An 18,825-nucleotide genomic window follows, 5' to 3' on the forward strand; every position below is an offset into this window, starting at 1 on the left:
TCTGTGAATATCTGTGAAAAAACTAAAAAGTCTGTGAATGTCTGTAACGAAAGAAATGTCTGTGAAAAAAATAGAAGCCTGTAAATTCACAGACATGTCTGTAAATCTGGCATCTCTGTGTGGGACACCTTTTGATTCGATTTTATTTTATTGAGCATTCAATTCCCATACGAATTCAAACCAGAAGCGAATGTGGCAATTTAAACAAATCCTGCTGCATATAGAGTACGAATCGTTGCCAAAAACATCGAGGATTCTTGGAACAGACGAACGGATTTCATTGTAGAAAACAAACTTTATTTTCAGTGTAAGCTTGAATTGAAAAGATTACCGAGAACTAGAATTGTTTGCTCGATTCACCCACCCACAGAATTAGATAGGCAATTTAGCTCAGGCAAGAGTGGCTTAACGCACACGTGCGCTGCGTTGATTCGACAGCGGGGCTTTGTTTTGGTTGGTTGGTTGTTGATTTGTTATTTTTTCGCTCTGTAATTGCGCGGGTTCTGCGATTTAATTTACATAGAACAACCACCGCCGTTTTGATTAGAGAAAGGCACTGCGAGAGGGTACGATTTCCGGGAATCAAAGCAAATAATCGCATCCTGGTCAACCAATCGAAACCGGTGGGAGTCTGCATTATCATTAAACTATCAACGTAGCAGCTCATCACATATTACAAGGTGATCAACACAATTACCATAATAGCAGTGGGTTCAAAAATGTGCATCCAAACAAGAGGATGGACGAAGGAGGGTGGGTAGAAAGCTTCGGATTACGCAGGGAAACGGCCAGATACCATCATTTCCAGCAGTCTTTGTTTGTTATTGTTCGCTGTGTGATTTACCCTGGCCCTCTAGGAGTGTCTGACTGCGAGGATCAAAGGAGGAAATCGCCTACCGGCCCGCGCCTGGGAAAGTGGTATGTGTGCGTGTGTGTGTGCACTCAGGCTTGATTGGATACTTACTGAGGCGTGATAATTTGAACGCATCCGCCGTGTTAATTACGTCAACATAGGCCTGCAGCTCGAAACGGCGCGCTGACACGTTCAGATTGTGATTCAGCATGGCGAACTTGAAGGCGGACTGGATTTCGTCCGTGCCCTGCTCGAAGATGGCACCTGAAAGAGGGAGATAGCAATGGAAAGCGAAATTAGTTATATCGTTCTGTTGCAAAGTGTTGGATGGATGGTTCAGGATCCATCCCGGACATTGACAGTTTTCATATGATCTGCAATTATGCAAACTATCTTTTCGAGATTTTGCCCGGTTCGTGAATAATTGTTTTTTAACTCTTTATTTGTTCCAAAATCAAAATAAATAACATTTCATTTTAACTCAGGTGCTCCAGTTACTACAGTTACGTACCAGTCTTAATTGTTATGATATATATCTAAGTCTTTTTCTATTGTTCCTTCCTTGGCAATTCAGTATTTTAAACAGGTTGTCTGTATCTGCATGTCGGTATAACAATTGACATCTTAAAAAAAACTAAACTAAATCTTATCTAAGTATAAAGGAGATTAGTCGTTGCAATTTAGGATTGCAGCGATTTTTGCCTGAAATTATTAATTATTTTGTTGGACATTTGTTTTAAAGTCTCAACATTCTAAATTCTATGTACCTCGGTAGCACTGTACCAGGCAGGCAACTTCTGTTCGTGAATGATGATTCATAAGAACTCTTGGTTAGCGTTATTTTTTTTTTAATTATAGTCACTTTAACACATATTAATTGCTGTTCATAAACCATGCAGACAATTAAGGCGAGAACGGTTCATGCAAATTAAAAAAAAATATGAATGGACGATTGTATACGCGGAAGGAGGTGACTTCATTACATACCACTAACGCCCGCATTTCGACCTTATGTCATTTTGTGAAATCGTCGGACACTAATCGGTATCGGAGAGGTGAATCAGTTTTTGAAGAACTAGATTTCGGGCACCTTCCTTGGATTTTGGTGGGATTCATACCACAACAAGCCCAACCAACGACAAATTAGGCATTGATTTCTTCATCGACTAGAGGATAGACGACGTAACACGATAGCTTTCAGGTTCGGGCATCGTGCAACGGTCATCGTGGCCTGGTAAATACATATATACAGTATATGCCCAGCCGAAGCTGGATTTTGATTGATACCGCACCTAAATAAATTCAACCTTTCGATGCTATTTGGACTATTGGAGTCAATTCATTCACGAATGCAAGCCCTGAGGTTTTGTTTGTTATCGGACTGCTACTTTACATTCTGCGTGACGTTCATCACCATCTGTAGTTCTCCAGGTGATAATAAGTATATGTCCTGCCGAAGCAGACTCTCTTGTGATACTACATTAGTACTTTTCTCCTTCGCTGCACTGGATTTCGATACGATCTACCGACTTGTTACCGTAAGGCTTTACAACTTCGTGGTTCGAAAGGATAGTTATCGTGATTTTGAGGCAATTTGGATTCGGCTGTCGGCACAAACTGTCGTTTGCACAGGTAAGCCGAACGGTATATGTTCAGCCGAAGCTCAAATATTGGTTACTGCATTCGTTTTTCTACTCCTTCGCTCTTCACTGGCTCGAATTGGAATCCGAGATTCCCGATCAAACGTTTTGAGGTGTACAGTTTTGGAATTTACTGCTATCTGGCTTCGGTAGCACCACTGGTTCTTCTCACAGGTGAGTTGAACAGTATATGGCCAGCCGAAGCAGACAATTTGCATACTACATCGCCGATTCCTTTCGATTCTCGGATATTTCAACGTTTCGGCAAACATCGCGTGGAGCAACGCATCACTAGTACCTACCAACTTACGACTGGCTCTTGGTTCTTCGTTTCCGTACCGTGATTCCTCCGACAACAACCATGCCAACGAAGATTACCAGGTCAACCGACTCCTTGAAGGTGTTGAAGTCAAAACTCAAGGGTCTTCGAGCGTCGTTAAACAACATTAGTCAGTTCGTTAGGTATTATATACGAACGTATAGATTTGTCGTGGGAGCAAATTAGTGAGACTTCTTGGGAAATCGAATCGCATGAGGACTACGAAGAGCAAGAAGGTGTCGAAAAGGAGCAACTGGAGTTCGAGAATCGCTACTACGATGCGAAATCGTTCTTGATGGAGAAGGCCAAGAAGTTCCAGGAAGAATCAGCACTAAACCAGTCAACACGGAGTGTGGACGCCTCCAGTGCACATGGTACAATGGATCGTGTACGCCTGCCGCAAATCAAGCTGCAGACTTTCGACGGTGACATCGATGACTGGTTGAGTTTCAGGGGTCTCTACACGTCCTTGATCCATGAGAAAGCAGAGCTTCCGGATGTGGAAAAATTTCACTATTTGAAAGGTTGCTTAGCAGGCGAAGCTAAGGCGCTAGTCGATCCGCTAAAGATAACTAGCGTCAATTATAAAATAGCTTGGGAGTCGTTGCTAAAACGCTTCAACAACAGCAAGCTACTGAAGAGGAAACAGGTACAAGCGCTGGTCAAACTACCTTCACTCGCCAAGGAATCGGTCACGGATCTCCACAGATTGGCTGATGGATTCGACCGTGCGATTCGGATATTGGATCAAGACATCGAACCAGCCGAATACAAAGATTTGCTGCTGGTAGAACTGCTGAATTCTCGTCTGGATCCAGTCACTCGACGTGGCTGGGAGGAACACACGTCCGCTAAGGAGCAAGACACTCTAGGACTTGCAGGAGTTCCTACAATGGAGAATTCAAATCCTCGAGTCTCTACCAGCGAAGACAGAACTCAAAAATGAGCCGCAACAACCCAAATGGAAGTCATTTTCATCGAAGGTCAGCCACAACGCCGTACAATGGAATACCGCTAAGTGTCCATCGTGTACGGAGGTTCATGGAGTACAGCCTTCCTGGAAATGTCGCTGTCCAGCAGGGAGTTATTCATTCGAACACAGTCACTCTGCCGAAACTTTTTCAAGCGAGGACATCTAGCTCGAGATTGCTCGTCAATGTTCTCGTATCGCAACTGCAAGGCTCGACACCACACACTGCTGTGGTTCAAGGGCGAAGGAAGAAGCAATAGGAATGGATCACCCAAGAAGGCCAATTCGGGTAAAAGTGGTAACTGGAACGACTCAAGTTCTGATCCCAAGGCAGCAAGTGCCGCATCGGTTCAGATAGTATCGTCGAACACAGCACAGAATCACACGTCGCAGGTACTTCTGGCTACAGCAGTTGTTGTGATCGAGGACAACCAGGGTTCTCGCTATCCGGCACGCGCAATGCAACTTCATCTCTGAAGATCTAAGTCAGCTGATGAAGGTCGCTAGTGAGAAGGTGGATGTTTCGATATCGGGTATCGGACAAACCGGAACGAGAGTCAATCGCAAAATCCAAGCTGTCGTCAAGCCATGGTTCTCGTCATACTCACGAACGATGGAATTTCTCGTCTTGCCGAAGGTCACAGCTTGTCTGCCTACTTCTACAGTGCAGGCAAATGGATGGGACATACCGGAAGACATTGAACTGGCAGATCCTGAATTATTCCGCTCGAGAAAGATCGACTTGGTCATGGGCATCCAAGCTTTCTTCAGCTTCTTCCCATCCGGAAGAGAGATTCCACTGGGAACCGGTCTGCCAGTACTCACCGAATCAGTTTTCGGTTGGATAGTGACAAGTGAAGTTACTACATCAAGCCAAGGTACGAGATATGCTTGTAACATGTCAGTATCGAACGATCTGGAGAAGTCCATGGAACGGTTTGGTCCTGCAAGGAAGTGGGAGCCGTCAGCAAATATCCGCCGGACGAGACACGCTGCGAGGAGCTATTCGAGCGTACAGTCGAAAGGGAATCGGATGGTCGGTATACTGTAACTCTTTCCAAGCACAACGAAGTTCTTGCGAAACTGGGTGGATTGAGCTGCAACTGTGAAACGGCAAGGTATTCAATGCTTACACGATTGAAATTAGGTGGCGAACAGGGTCGCCACAATTCAAGCGCTGACAGAGGGAAACGATTGGAGAATGATTTGGGAATCACCAATCTTGCTGGTCCAAAACATTATCGAGAATGCCCATGGGCCACCTGGGTGGAGGATCCTTCTGAAGTTTGGCCAAAAGGTGTTGGAAATCCACCAGAAGAGGAATAGGAGAGACAACGCAATGTGGTGCTTTGCGCTTCGTCGAAATAATATGGGTACATTTCGGATTACTTAGCAAATTTCCCTTACTAGGCTAATTCAAATGACTGTTTACCGACTACACTACACGACAACTTACGGTGTCCAGGAGACCAAGGATGGACAGGTTTTCTTCTTAACCAAGCCGAATGGACGATCATCCGGAAGGTACAATCTGAATCATTCTCAGAGGATGCTCCTGTTCGTCTAAATTCTCCTTTACAATGATTCAATCCTCATAGTGACGAACACGGAAGCTTGCGAGTTGGTGGTAGGCTAGCGTACTCTGAAGAAACACAGCAGACCAAACATCTGATGGTTTTGTTGATTCAAAGTACGTTCTCGGAACTGGTTCTACAGTATCACGGGAAAACTGCACTACTTTTCGGTAGTGATAAAGGGTGTCCACGATGAAATTGCCACACTATGAAATTGCTCTAACTTTTTAACCGTTGGGTAGAATTTAATGAAAATCTGGGTGGATTTAGTTCATAGTGCATTATTTACATCCTGCAAGTTTTAAAGTCCTGTGATCAAAACTCACGGAAATGGAGTCGTAAGAACAGCTCGTGCGTGATAAAATCTTGCGCATTCATCACGAGAACAAGAATCTCTCGCATCGTTCCATCGCTAAAACGTTGGGAATCGCGAATTCCACGGTGTCGCGAGTGATTAAGTGGTTCGAGGAACGGTTGACCACCGATCGGAAGCCCAGAAGTGAAGGAAAAAGTATTCCGTACAACACCAAAAATCACAACCGCGTAGTTGGGGCCTTCAACCGAAATCCGAACGCCTCCGTTAGGGATGTGGCTAAGAAGCTGCACCTAAGCCGAAGTTTTGTCCAGAAGACCAAAACTAAGGCTGGGCTTCGAACGTTCAAGGTACAAAAGGCCCCTAATCGCGACGAGAAGCAGAACAAGTCCGCCAAAACCCGTGCCAGGAAGTTGTACCTCAACATGCTGACGAAAGTTGAATGCTGCATCATGGACGACGAAACATATGTGAAGGCCGACTTCAAACAGATCCCCGGCAACCTGTTTTTCACGGCCAAGGATAAGTTCAGCGTTCCAGAGCATGTCCGCACTCAGAAGATGTCCAAATTTGCGAAGAAATTTCTGGTTTGGCAAGCCATCTGCACGTGCGGGAAGCGGAGTGCACCTTTCGTGACCCAGGACACGATGAACGGACAGGTGTACATAAAAGAGTGCCTCCAGAAGCGGCTGCTTCCTCTCCTGAAGGCCCACAACGTCCCAACAATCTTCTGGCCGGATTTGGCCTCATGCCACTACTCCAAGGACGTGCTGAAGTGGTATGCGGACAATAAGGTCAATTTCGTGCCGAAAATGTTCAACTCTCCCAACACTCCGGAGCTCCGCCCCATCGAGAAGTGCTGGGCGATTATGAAGCAGCACCTTCTTAAACGACCTAAGGTAGTGAAGACAGTCGAGGAACTGAAGAAAGTATGGGTTTACATGCAAAAAACGGTTGATTCACAGGTTGTGCAGAATCTTATGGCCGGGGTTAAGGCCAAGGTGCGGGAATTTGCGTATGGACTGTAAATAAAATACGAGTAAAATGGTAAAATGAAGTTTAATAGTTATTTCTCAATCCCTGAAAATTTGATGGCAATCGGATGAAAACTCGAATTTTGCGAATCAATTTTGTGTGTGGCAATTTCATCGTGGACACCCTTTATTGGCCGCTAGGTGATAGGAATCATGCACGGAAGGTTGTTCGGCATTGTCAACGTTGTCTTCGAGCGGAACCGTTGATCCTCGGCACGGCCCCCGACATCATATATAAATGAAAAATGCAACCATTGATAGCAGCGAACATATGAGCAATGTTTTATTCAAATCGGAAGAGGTCCAGATAAAATTGACATATTTTTTAGCGCATTGGGCTGGAAATTCTCTGTATAAGTTCTGGATCTTGTCATCCAGTCCAAGTTTAAAAAAGACTACTGATCTGCACTGAAGTCTAAAAACTGAACTAATTTATTAAATTTTTAATGTCACGAAACCTGTCGAAGCCCTATTAATAACCTGAGTAAGATTATGTTGCTATTGCAAAGACGACAACACTGCTAAGGAGTCTTCCGTCGTTGGCAGGTCCTAGGGTTGGGAAATTGAAGACATATATGGCATAAAAATATATTAGGTCACAATCATGTTGCTGCAACTCTTCGCGACTAAAAAGTGCTGCTTTGGTACAAGGCTTTACTGAACTATTTAAACATAAAAAAAAACAAATGCTTCCCAAAAATCAGTTTGACTTCATTTCAGTGGTCAAAGTCGCATCACTCAAATGTTCGAAAACAAACCCATACAAATCGCTTCACAGCCAATCTTCAAAGAGCATATTACGGCATGAACACCATCCCAATCATTTCGTCCCAGCAGTGAAAAGTGATACGCTGCCTTCCCGGTCGTCTTGTTCAACTCATCTCCATCATATATGCAAATACGGCTTCTATTTACGCCTTCCGGATCTGTTTGTGTGACATTGAGAAAGTTGACATCGTCCTCGCCGTCGTCGTCGTCGGCGGCATTGCGATATTTACTGCTTCCAACTTCCAGAGTCAACCACCACCAGCTCCGAAGACTAATCTCGGTGGTAATCAAATATACAGCACGCCTCCACTTGAAAGTTGAAGTTTACTTCCCATTTCGGAGCGCATATTATTTCAGCATGGAAATTGAACTGCCATTCAACTGCCGGAGCTCGCCTCCATTTAGGCAGTATTTTTACTATCGAATTTGGGGGTGAGTATCCACTTCGTCCTCACTGCGACAGGCACTGGGGGATTTAAAGCAAACAGAAATTTCTGGTTATGCAAATTTCCGGCGTGTTTGCTCTCGATGAAAAGAGATTGAGATTATGTTGAACCGAAACAGCAGAGAGCATCGGAACAAAAAATGGTACCATTCCAAGCTGATCTACATGCTCCGGTTACCGACCAACGGGTGCTTCGCTCTGTTGCTCGGTATCCCAAGTTGAATTGGCTAAATTCTTGTTCTTTCAAACACACTGCAAACTGAAGCAAATAGTTTGCAACAAGAAGATTCGCCCCCTCCTCCCCCTACCCCCATTGGCAACAATGCTTTCCAATCGAGTAGCAATCCTCCGGAGTCCACTGGAGCACTCGCAGATTTAATCTAGACTGGAATTTTCTTTCAAAATATTTTTTCGCAATTGAGCTCTCCAGTTGAAAGTAACTTTTCTTTTTTTTTTCGAAAAAGCATATTTCTTCCATTCCGGTCGAACAATCGCTCGGAATTTCTCCTCGAATGGTCTTTGGGCAAGCAGCTTTATCGATTGGAGCGTAATCTCTTCTTTTTCATAAAGTAGCAACTGTTGCTTCACCTTGGAGTCCTTCTCGCCATGCAAGTGGCTTCCACCAACCAGTTGGTGAAGGGAAGAAGATGAAGAAGAATATAAAAAAAAAAACTTTACATTCTCCCTGAACGAGCCAAGTTCGTCGAGAGTTTGTCCGAAGCTTGTGTTGCAGGATGATTGCGTTGCGGCAGATCCGATTTGAAACGACTAAGCTTTGGAAATATTTTATCTCCGACAATGAAGCAAGCTCTGTGTCGTAGGCAAGAAGTTGAAGCCAGGTCTGGGAGCAGTAGTTTGCCTATCTTTCTCGGTAGGCAAGCAGTGGTAGTGTTGGATTAATTTTGGTCGACTGATCCCAGCACGAGGAGTTTGCCTTCAAGGGATGGGTGAGCTAGTGAATTCCCTTCGGTATGCGGTGAGCAGGAAGTCGTCCGGAGATCTGACCATTTGGATAAGAGTAACAATAATTTAAGTGTTTGTAAGAGGATTAGGATTATAATGTACACACCAGGGATGGTAAAAGGGAAGCCACTCTCGGAGGACGGTGCAAAGACTCGAAAGTCGATTATGGCTGGGATGCTTCAGCTTCCTACCGGAATAGGCGTACTAGCCTAAGCTGAAGAATCTTTCGAGATGTTGTTGTGCTAGATAGATGTGCTGTAATTATTGAAATTGAATGTGAATGCACTTGGATAAATACCAAACAGTTTGTTTAAGGGGATATGAGGTATCCCATTGTTTAATTCATGCAATGTTACATTTCTTCATTGGCGTAACTTAGGAAAAATTCTAGGGGGCTGCTTTTATTTTGATATGTTTGGAAAATAATTATGAGTAGTAACCTTTGTGGGGCCTCTCTTAGCTCAGCCGGTAAAGGCGCAGCTACAAAGCAAGACCATGCTAAGGTGGCTGGAATCTTTTGGGTTGTAAATCTCTGGACTTCCCTGGGCATAGACTAAAATTGTACTTGCCACACAATTATTAATAAATATATTTAAAGATCGTCAAGGCGAAAATTTAAACTTTTGTACTAAGGTCTTTGACATTTTGTACGGCCAGGTAAGTTTGATGAAACTTCCGGATAATGTTTGAATTACCTTCCAGAAAAAGTAAAAAATAGCTTTTCTGGAAGAAGATTTAAGAAAGTTCTATGAAAAGTCGGGAAAACGGGGTAAATATCAAGAAACTATACACAGTGTATCTCAAAATTGCTCAAAATCACAGTGTATCGGACTTCGGTTCCCAGATCAGTCCGAGGGTGGTCACCGACTGTTCATCGGAGAGCTCGTAGAACGGTTGGGTTGCTAGTTCGTCCGAAGGAATTTCGGCCAGGACGGCTGAGCTATTGGAGGCCCATTTCCTCAATGGAAAACCGGCGGAATCTAGCATTTCACTGAGCTGGAGATGAACTTCGATGGCTTCTTCTGGGGTTTCGGCATCGCTGATGAGGTCGTCGACGTAAAAGTCTTCTAACACGGCCTTCTTCGCCATCGAGAAATTCTCACCTTCATCGTGGGCGAGTTGGACTAGGGTTCGAGTGGCGAGGAAGGGTGCAGAGGATGTAACATATGTAACGGTCTGAAGCTCGAACGTGGAGATTGGATCTGCTGGTCTTTTTCTGAAGAGAATTCGGATGAGCGATCGGTCGATGCGTACAACTCCAATCTGGCGGTACATTTTCTCCACATCCGCCACGACTCCAACAGGTTTCGTCCGGAATCGCATTTCGCTGGACTGGAGATCCGCATGTGACCAAGTCGTAGGTACTCGTCCATAAACTCATAGTAGGCTACCTTGACAGCTTCGTCCCGCTCAAGCCTGCGTTCCAGACTTCGCATACGTCTTCCAGCGATGGCACGGGATTTGCCGAGTTGAATATGGGGATTCTGAGATTTTGGAAGAGCGACTTCATACCTCTCGTCTGCGTTTCTGGTCGTAGTGGCTTGGTACAGCTCATCTGCCGAGAAAATTCGAACAGTATTGATGGACTCAATCTCCCAGAACTTCTCCATTAGTGTTTCCAGGTTGTGGGTCGGTGTCGGTGAGCCACGGTTGAGGTGGATCCTACCACTCATCAGGTATTCATGGAATTGGTCAGCTCCCAATATCATGTCGATACTACTAGAAATGTTGAAGTTAGGATCGGCGAACTCGACTGACTTGGGAATGCACCAATCCGAAATGTTTACGTTTCTGCCTGGAAGTTCGGTGGTTAGGTTTGGAAGCACTAGGAACTCCAATTCACTAGTGTAATACTCGTCTCGTGAGCGGATGGTTGCGTAGACTAGCTGTGACACCGTGGTCGTCGACTCCCCAACACCACTGATGAGGATATTGGCTCGTTCTGGTTTCAGATTCAGACGACGAGCCAGCTTCTTGGATATTAAGTTGGATTGGGATCCGGAATCGATGAGTGCTAGAGTGGCATGCTCGTTTCCATATGCATCGAGGACTGTCAGAACAACCGTGTAAAAGAAAGCTGTGCTTGACGAGCGAACATGAGCTGGCATACTCACTTCTGTGCGCTGATACACTTGATTCCACGGACCTTACCGTGGAGGAGGAAGCTGGTTGCTCAACGACTGGAGTGCCACTGCCTTTCTGAGGGAATGGTGACGCTTGAGGTTGGTGGAGCAGCGTGTGGTGTCTTTCGTGGCAGAGGCGACAGGAAAACCTTGAGTCGCAGTTCCGAGCGACATGGGATGACATGAAGCAGTTCCAGCAAAGACGTTTCTGGGCAATGAGTTCCCTCCGTTGACCAACGGAGAGCCTTTGGAAAGTTGGACACTGAACCAACAGATGTTTTTCGGAGCAGGAGATGCACGATAGGGGATTATTATTATTATTATTTAGCTTTATTTAGGAGGCTTTCAGCCTTAGGCTGGTTCGCCTCCAGACCACGATAGGGGATTGGATCGTGGGCTAGCAACCGCGGTATTGGCAACCGACCTCGATTGCTGTGGTTTCTTGAACGGGCTGACACCGGCCATCTTGACCGATGTGTAACGATGCTCCATCTCTGATGAGACCGTTTGGAGAATCCTGATTCGTTGGTACAGGAACTCGACGCATAAGGCGTACGTAACTTGGTCCAATTTTGAGGAATGTTCTTCCCAGGCACGAAAAGTAGAAGAGTCCAACATGTAAGGAAGCATACAAACATACACTCGTCCCAGGTGTCGACTGCTTCCTCCATTTTTGCCAATGCCTTGACGTAGCGTTGATAGTAATCCACTAGCGTGTGGAGACCTTCCGGAGATTCCTCACGAATGGGGGCCAGGTCGTACCTACAGGGCCCAGAACAACTGCTTTCTGAGGAACCGCTGGTCATCGTAGCGTTTGAGGAGGGCTTCCCAAGTTGGTCCATAATTATCTACATCGATGTCCAGTAGAGTGATGCAAAATTTGAAATTTTCGCTCCACAAGACTTATACGATTCCAAATCGGATCCTGACTAACCTCTCAAAATTTGAACCCATTTGGTGAGAAACTGAGATGGCACAAACCATTTGAAGTTTGTATGGGAATTACTATGGTAAAACCAAGATTTTTGTTCCTGTCTATCTAATAATTCACCATATCGGTCTGCTTCAAAAGCTTTCAACTTTACTTGTAGGAAATTACAACTTTGCTCAAGACCACTTTTTGATTAAATGTAAGGATCGAAAGTTATTAATGGTTCAATGCACTGATGTCTTATGATCATGCTCAATCAACTGCTCAGCAGGCAACATTGGTGTTTCTGGGGCGTTGAATAGGACACAAAAATCATGGCTACTATGTCACACTGCAACATACAGTGTTGCCTACAGAGCAGCTGCTTGATCATGTCATAAGTTTACCAATCTCTTAAATAATTAATAACTATTTCCTGTCTCGTTTTACATAGAAACGATCTCCAGCAAAGTTGTAGCTGAGAAAATTTTCTATAAGAATAGCTATCGAGTTGTTTTGCAGCTCAATATGGAAAAAGACTAGAAGGCAATGAACAAAAAGTTGAGATTTCTCATAGTAATTTACATGTAAACTTCAAATGGTTTGTGCGAAGTCTGTTTCTAACCAAATGAGTTGTAACTTTTGGAGGCTAATCACGACCCGATTTGAAAGCATTTAAGCACTGTGGAGCGAAAAAGTCAAATTTTGCATCAGTCTAATGTCCACCGTCTCATATGGTTTCTTTACATCCTTATCCAAGGACTGCAACAGGAATTGTAGCTTCGTCACCGGTGGGATTTCTGGAACATCGTGCACCATGGATTTGAACGTGTCTCGAAATCCAAGCCACCGAGAGTAGTCCCCGTCAAACTTTGGCAAGTCGATTTTGGGGAGGCGCAGATGGAAGCTGGCTGATGTTGATGGGGCAGTGATGGCCTCATTGACAGGAGCCGGTTCGGCCACAATTTGGCTCATCAGCCAACCTTTCACTGCACAGTACCGCGATTCTACCTCATTGCGCTCTTGGAAGTGCCTTGCTAACGGCGCATCACCACTGTTCAAACGCTCGAGATCAGCTTGTACCCTGATGAAGCCTTGGTACAGCTGATTCAACATTTCGAGGCGTACAAGCACTTGCAGAATATCGCGCTCCTCGTCATAATTCTCGACGAAGTTTTCCATTGCCTCGAACGACGACATCAACGATTTTCGGTTCGTTAATCGATGCTTAAGCTTCTTCCTGCTGGCCATGCTTCCGGCGATGTCGTTATCTGAACGACTTTCCTAACGGGTTAAACGATTCGCACACGCGACGACACGTGGGTGCGACGGCACGTAATATCCTTCCCGATTTGGTACGAAAAACTCCTTCCCGAAACGGATCGCGGAAACGAACGAGTGGCTCTTTCCCGACGCGGATCGCGAACGCGAGCACGGAACGAACAACCAGGATAACACTTCACTTTTGTGGCACCTTTCGCGATTGGTCAAGCAAACAAGTGTCCACGGAAGCAATTGTATTGCAATTGAACTTTGGAGTGCAGCTTCAATTCACTGATTATCAGCAATGAATTTTAGCAAATTGCTCTTCACGTATCACTTTCGGTGTCACTAGGTTGGTGAACGGTTTAGATCGCTGTTCACCACTTACATCCAACAGAATGCACTTTGGAATGCAATTTATGTGCACTTTTACTTTCAACGTAGCACACAAATACGCAAAATTCCCCCGCGTGGGACTTCTATCGATGGCGTCGCTTGGGCACGCCGCCCAAAGACAAATAATACTAGTCCTTTACCTATTCTTCTTTTCTCCCAACCCGCCAACAATGGCAAACGTGGCGTAGTTTGGGACTTGAAAAGGCCGTCCAAAATGGCTGGGATGCCACACGACAATAATCGTTCGTTCACCTTCACCCAACAAAGCCCGGTGTGGCTTGGCTTGGGTCGAGAAGGTTCTATTCACAATGGCTGAAAATGACACTCGAAGGACCAATGTACGCGCCACGCACTAATTACCGGTCATATGCAGGCTTTCTTGATGGCACTGTTGGCCTCTGGGCCCAAAAGCGTATCGGCGGCACACACGTAGAACCAACAACGGCTAAGTCCCCCGTTGATTTGGGACTTGGTAGAATTCTCCTCGATCACACAACCGAAAGCGACAAGGTATGTTACTAAAACGTTACTTAGTAAAGATACACACGCCCAGATTGGCATACCGTACTCGATTGTGTGTTAGTGTTAGCCTGAGGTACACGACCTCTTTGGACCATTCCACCACTGTGCCGTTCAGGCAGATCTTGTTATTCTCCGACGGAACAAGTCTGGGAGATTTAGAGTGTGGAAAGATAATGACCTGGATGTTTGTCGCGTTGATACGGATCTTCCAGCTATTGAAATATTCAGACAGGGCGTCCAGGCCTCTCTGAAGTTTGGCAGTCAGAGCTCCGATGACCCTACCCTTGTAGACGATCTGCGAACAGAGACAACGATCCACCATCAGGGAGAGCCGGCATATCGGAGGTGAACAGGTTGAATAGGATGGGGCCAAGGATGCTTCCTTGTTGAACCCCGGCACCGATGCTGAAAGCATCCGATGTGATGCCAGTCAGAGAGACTCGGAACGTCCTGTCTCATAGATAGTTGTTGATTATCTTCACTAGGAAGATTGGAAGACCGTACTGCTGTAATTTGAACACCAGGCCATCATGCCAGACATTGTCGAACGCTTTTTCAACGTCCAACAACGCCATGGCAGATGTTTTCGAAACAGACTTGTTCCGTCTTAGAATGTTTGTTACTCGAGTCAGCTTGTGGACTGTCGAACGACCTTTCCGAGAACCAAACTGTTCCTTGAGTAACAAGTTGTTTTCATCGGCAGATGTTAGGAGCCGGTGGTACACTGCTCTTTCGAACAGTTTTGATAACCCTGAGAGAAGGCTGATTGGTCGATAACTTGAAGGAGAGGACGGATCCTTCCCAGATTAAAAATCAGTGCCAGATGGTTGTAGAATCTGGAAATCAAGTGTTTGAGTTCCAGATTCAGGATGTTGTCGAAACCTGGGGCCTTCATGTTTATAGATGATTTGATATAGGCCAAAAGTTCGTTGTTAGGAATCTGAAGAAGATTGATGGCATTTTCAGCAACCTCAGACTCATGAGGGCTGACGATGTTTTGTCCGAGATTATGGGAGCTGACGAAGTGTTGACCTATCGCGCCAACCTTCTCTTCAGGAGTTATCAGATGAACCACTGGGTCGCCGGGACGATCCAGTGGGGTCAGTGGTGGAATGGGCCTAGGCTTGTTTTTAAGAATTTTTGTAAGTTTCCAGAAGGGCTTAGCACAATCTGGGAGAGAGCGGATCTTACTAGCAAAATCGTTATTTCTGAGATCCACCATCCTGGCTTGAATGATCTTTGTTAATCGATTACAATTGGTCTTCAAGACACGGAAACCAGAACGCTGGTATTGCCGTCGGATGGAGTTACGGAGTCTGATGAGATCTTTGGTAATTCTATCAAGGTTCAGAGTATTGCTCACCTGTCTGGATACTGGCACGTGTTGGTCCCTGGCCCGGAATATCGCCTCCTCGATGGAACAGACACCGGTCAACGTCTTCGGGCGTCTCCGGAAGGACACCGTAGTCGACAGTGGAGCCAACACAGTGTTGGAACTGCTCCCAGCTGACACGATGGTAGTTGCGTCGGGAAGCTTGAAATCGGTAGACAGATGAGCCTACTTCGGCCACCACCGGATAGTGGTCCGAAATCAGCTCCTGATAGGTCACAGGTAGCGAGATGTTGTCTCCCATGTTGCTGATGAGGATGTCAATGGTGGAGTGAACGCCAGACCGGCTCAACCGGGTGGGAGAGTTCGGCGCTAATATGGTGTAGCGAGTCTCTTGCAGGTCGTCGTTGAGGATTGTGCCGTTTTGGTTGCGTCGACTATTGCCCCAAGCCTGGTGTTTGGCGTTCAGGTCGCCAGCAATGATGTACTTTTCGCGCCGTCGAGTTAGTTTGATGATGTCCCTCCACAGGTCTGCTGCCGATCCGTCCCTGATGGTGATTTGCTTGGGGCAGTACGTCGCAATGATGGTGATAGGGCCGGCAGAAGTGAAGACTTCTACCCCTAAAGCTTCGATGGTTTTCAACTGGAAGGTCGGTAGAAGCCGACAGTAGATGTTTCTCCTTACAGCAATGGCAACTCCTCCTCCCCCGGAGCTGGTTCGATCAAGTCTTAGAAGCCGGAAGTCAGGAAGGCAGACGTTTACCTCCGGTTTCAGGTGGGTTTCGGTGATAACGGCAATGTCGATGTTTTGTTTGTTGAGGAAGTCAACGAACTCGATGATCTTGCTCTTGAGCGAGCAAGCGTTCCAGTTGGCGATTTTGATGGTTTCACGTTCCATAATTGTCGGTGAAACGTGATGCCGCAAGAATCTGTTGGCGGGACCGATGCAGCAGCAGCAGTAGCAGCCAAACGGTTGTTGAGCGGTAGTGGCGGAAGAATCGGAATCGGACGCCGTTGGCTAATGGCGGGGAAATCCTGCTCATTGCATGCCGGTACCTTTTTTCGACCCGACTGGTTCTGCGTGGAGGCCCTTTTGCGGATTTCCATGAATTCCGCACGCTTCGGAGAAGAATTGCTAGTAGCTCGATGTGCTGCACCACAGTTGGTGCATTGTGGATCGGCGTTCTCCATGCTCTCGCATTCTTCGGGTGCGTGTTGTTTGCCACATTCGTTGCAGCGATGAGCCATGTGGAAATTTTTGGTCCCATGCCCAAACATGAGGCAGTTTGAGCATTGGGTGACGTTACGGGGGCGAGGTTGGTAGCGTTCCCACTTAACCACGATATGGAAAAGCGCCCGAATACACTTCAGGTCCTTCAAACACGTTGTGTTTCGCTCGAGCTGGACCAAATACAGCTGGTCACGGTACTTGCGGGAGGCGTCGTGCCGATGCATCCTGCAGACTTGCGATGGCTTTAGACCGTTCTTCTTCAGCTCATCCGGCAGCGCGGCGATTTCCATATCGGGCAGACCACGCACGACCACCTTGAGCGGCTTGTCCTCCTCGATGTCGTGAGAGAAATACTCTCATTTTTTCTGCTTCAGCAGCACTGCAACGGCCTTGTAGTCCTTCTTTGCTGGTACCATCAGGATGAACTCACAGTCTCCCAGTGTTGGTGAGTTCTTTGCCGTTAATGTTCACGAAAAGTTTACATTTTCAAAAAGATTAAAAGACTCGGACATTTTTGCGCGTGCAGGCAATAATCATTTTGATTATTTAAAAAATCGGTATAAGTTGGTAAAAAATCTCAACAATCGGTATTTTGAGGAGTAGTGTAAATCGGTACCCAGTTTGAAAATCGGTACATCTGGCAACGTTGACTCAATGTCAATCAATTGAAAACAACCAAAAAAATATGCTTTGATCTCGCAAACATTTAGCCCAACAGCCTTTTTCATCTCACTCTTATTTTGGCTTTATTACGTCCCCACTGGGACTTAACGTCAGCTCTTAACTTAGTGTTCTCTGAGCACTTGTACAGTTATTAATTGAGAACTTTCTAAGCCTGTGCCATTTTTGCATTATTGTTTGGCAAGTACAATCAAACTCTACTTCAGCATGGTCTTGCTTTATCGCTGCGCCTTTCCCGCCTGAGCTAAGGCAGACTCGAATGCTATTTTCAACAGGCAGAGATCTGCGAAGAAATGCTGCTACTCGACATCGACGCAAATTTTGAAAAGTTTCATCGACATTGACGCTCTGAAAAGTTCCAATCAACCCAAGAGCTTCTATTATTCATCTTTCTACAGTACAAATAGGGTCGAACAACCGCCGCCGCCGCCGCCGCCGGAGAACGCATTGATTTGATTTAATTAAATTTGGTTCAATATGAATAATTTCCCGTTTTGACCCTCTCTTGCTGGAATCGTTCGCTCGCCAAGGGGTTTCTCTGCATTATTTCGATTTTTTTTTTCCTTTTCTGATCCGTCTGGAGTTCTTTCTTTTTGTTGAAAATTTGGCTTAAAGTGTTGCCAGCACCTTTAAAGCTTGCCAACAGGTCCGATAGATTTGATGAATGTGAGTCAAGTTGGTAAGATGGCAACGGGTGAATTTTCACCGCCAGTCGAATGGAAAAATTGATTGAATTATGAAACGTATCGTTCGGCGTCTTGTTCTTTCTCAACCTTTCGATTTTGCTTCGTTTCGAGGAATTCACCCGGGGGGGTCTGGGGACCACATTGTGAAGCCATGGCAGCAGCGAGCGATGTTTTTTGGCGACGAATATGAAGCAGGAGAATTATAAGACGATCATAAGTCAGCTAACCGAGCGACAATTATCGATCAAAATGGCGCGGATTTTTCTTTGAAGGATGAGAGTAAAAAGTCTTAAATTTCCAGCTTTTGTGATGTTAATGCCTTCGGAGGTTTCGTTTCTGCTGAGGACCGAGTGAAATTCAAATTTGTTCCATTTTTCGAACCAGTGACACACCTCAGGCAGGAAGTACGATGATGATGATGATGATGATGATGATGATGGAACAGGTGTCGTCGTTGTTGTCGTTGCTGCTGGTTACTTGAGGCATGGAGAGAAAATTGCACCAAAAATGAATCGATATACCGTATTATGTGTCTTCAATTCTGTCAAGGGAATTTGGTTACGATACTGAAAACCAAACCACCTGGTAGGAGGAAGATATAACCTGATAATAAATTTCATCATAAAATCGTTTGAAGGCACTTTCGATTCGTTGAAGCTCTGTCACATTGATATTGGCTTCAGATTCGAGGGCGAGCTTTCATGCGGTGGAGCTTGATTGGTGTTATATTATTTAGTAAATGGGGCAGGGGGAGTTTTAATATTAAAATTAATACTTCTGGAAAGATTGGGTCGTCAACGATAT

The 18,825-nt window shown here is 45.6% G+C and overlaps 1 protein-coding gene across 2 annotated transcripts in view; it reads right to left on the reverse strand.

Moving 5' to 3' along the window:
* The window catches only part of GluRIB (Glutamate receptor IB), a 502,734-nt gene that overhangs the window by 251,947 nt on the left and 231,962 nt on the right, over window positions 1–18,825 (reverse strand). For both annotated transcript variants that reach the window (XM_065236157.1, XM_065236156.1), the window contains exon 2: window positions 965–1,117. In XM_065236157.1, the coding sequence (XP_065092229.1) occupies window positions 965–1,117 (153 nt within the window). The remainder of the gene's footprint in view (window positions 1–964; window positions 1,118–18,825) is intronic.

Source organism: Ochlerotatus camptorhynchus, unplaced genomic scaffold (genome assembly GCF_037179485.1).
Source record: "Ochlerotatus camptorhynchus isolate MF236.1 unplaced genomic scaffold, CSIRO-AGI_Acam_v1.1 ptg000530l, whole genome shotgun sequence".
NCBI classification, from domain to species: Eukaryota; Metazoa; Arthropoda; class Insecta; order Diptera; family Culicidae; genus Ochlerotatus; species Ochlerotatus camptorhynchus.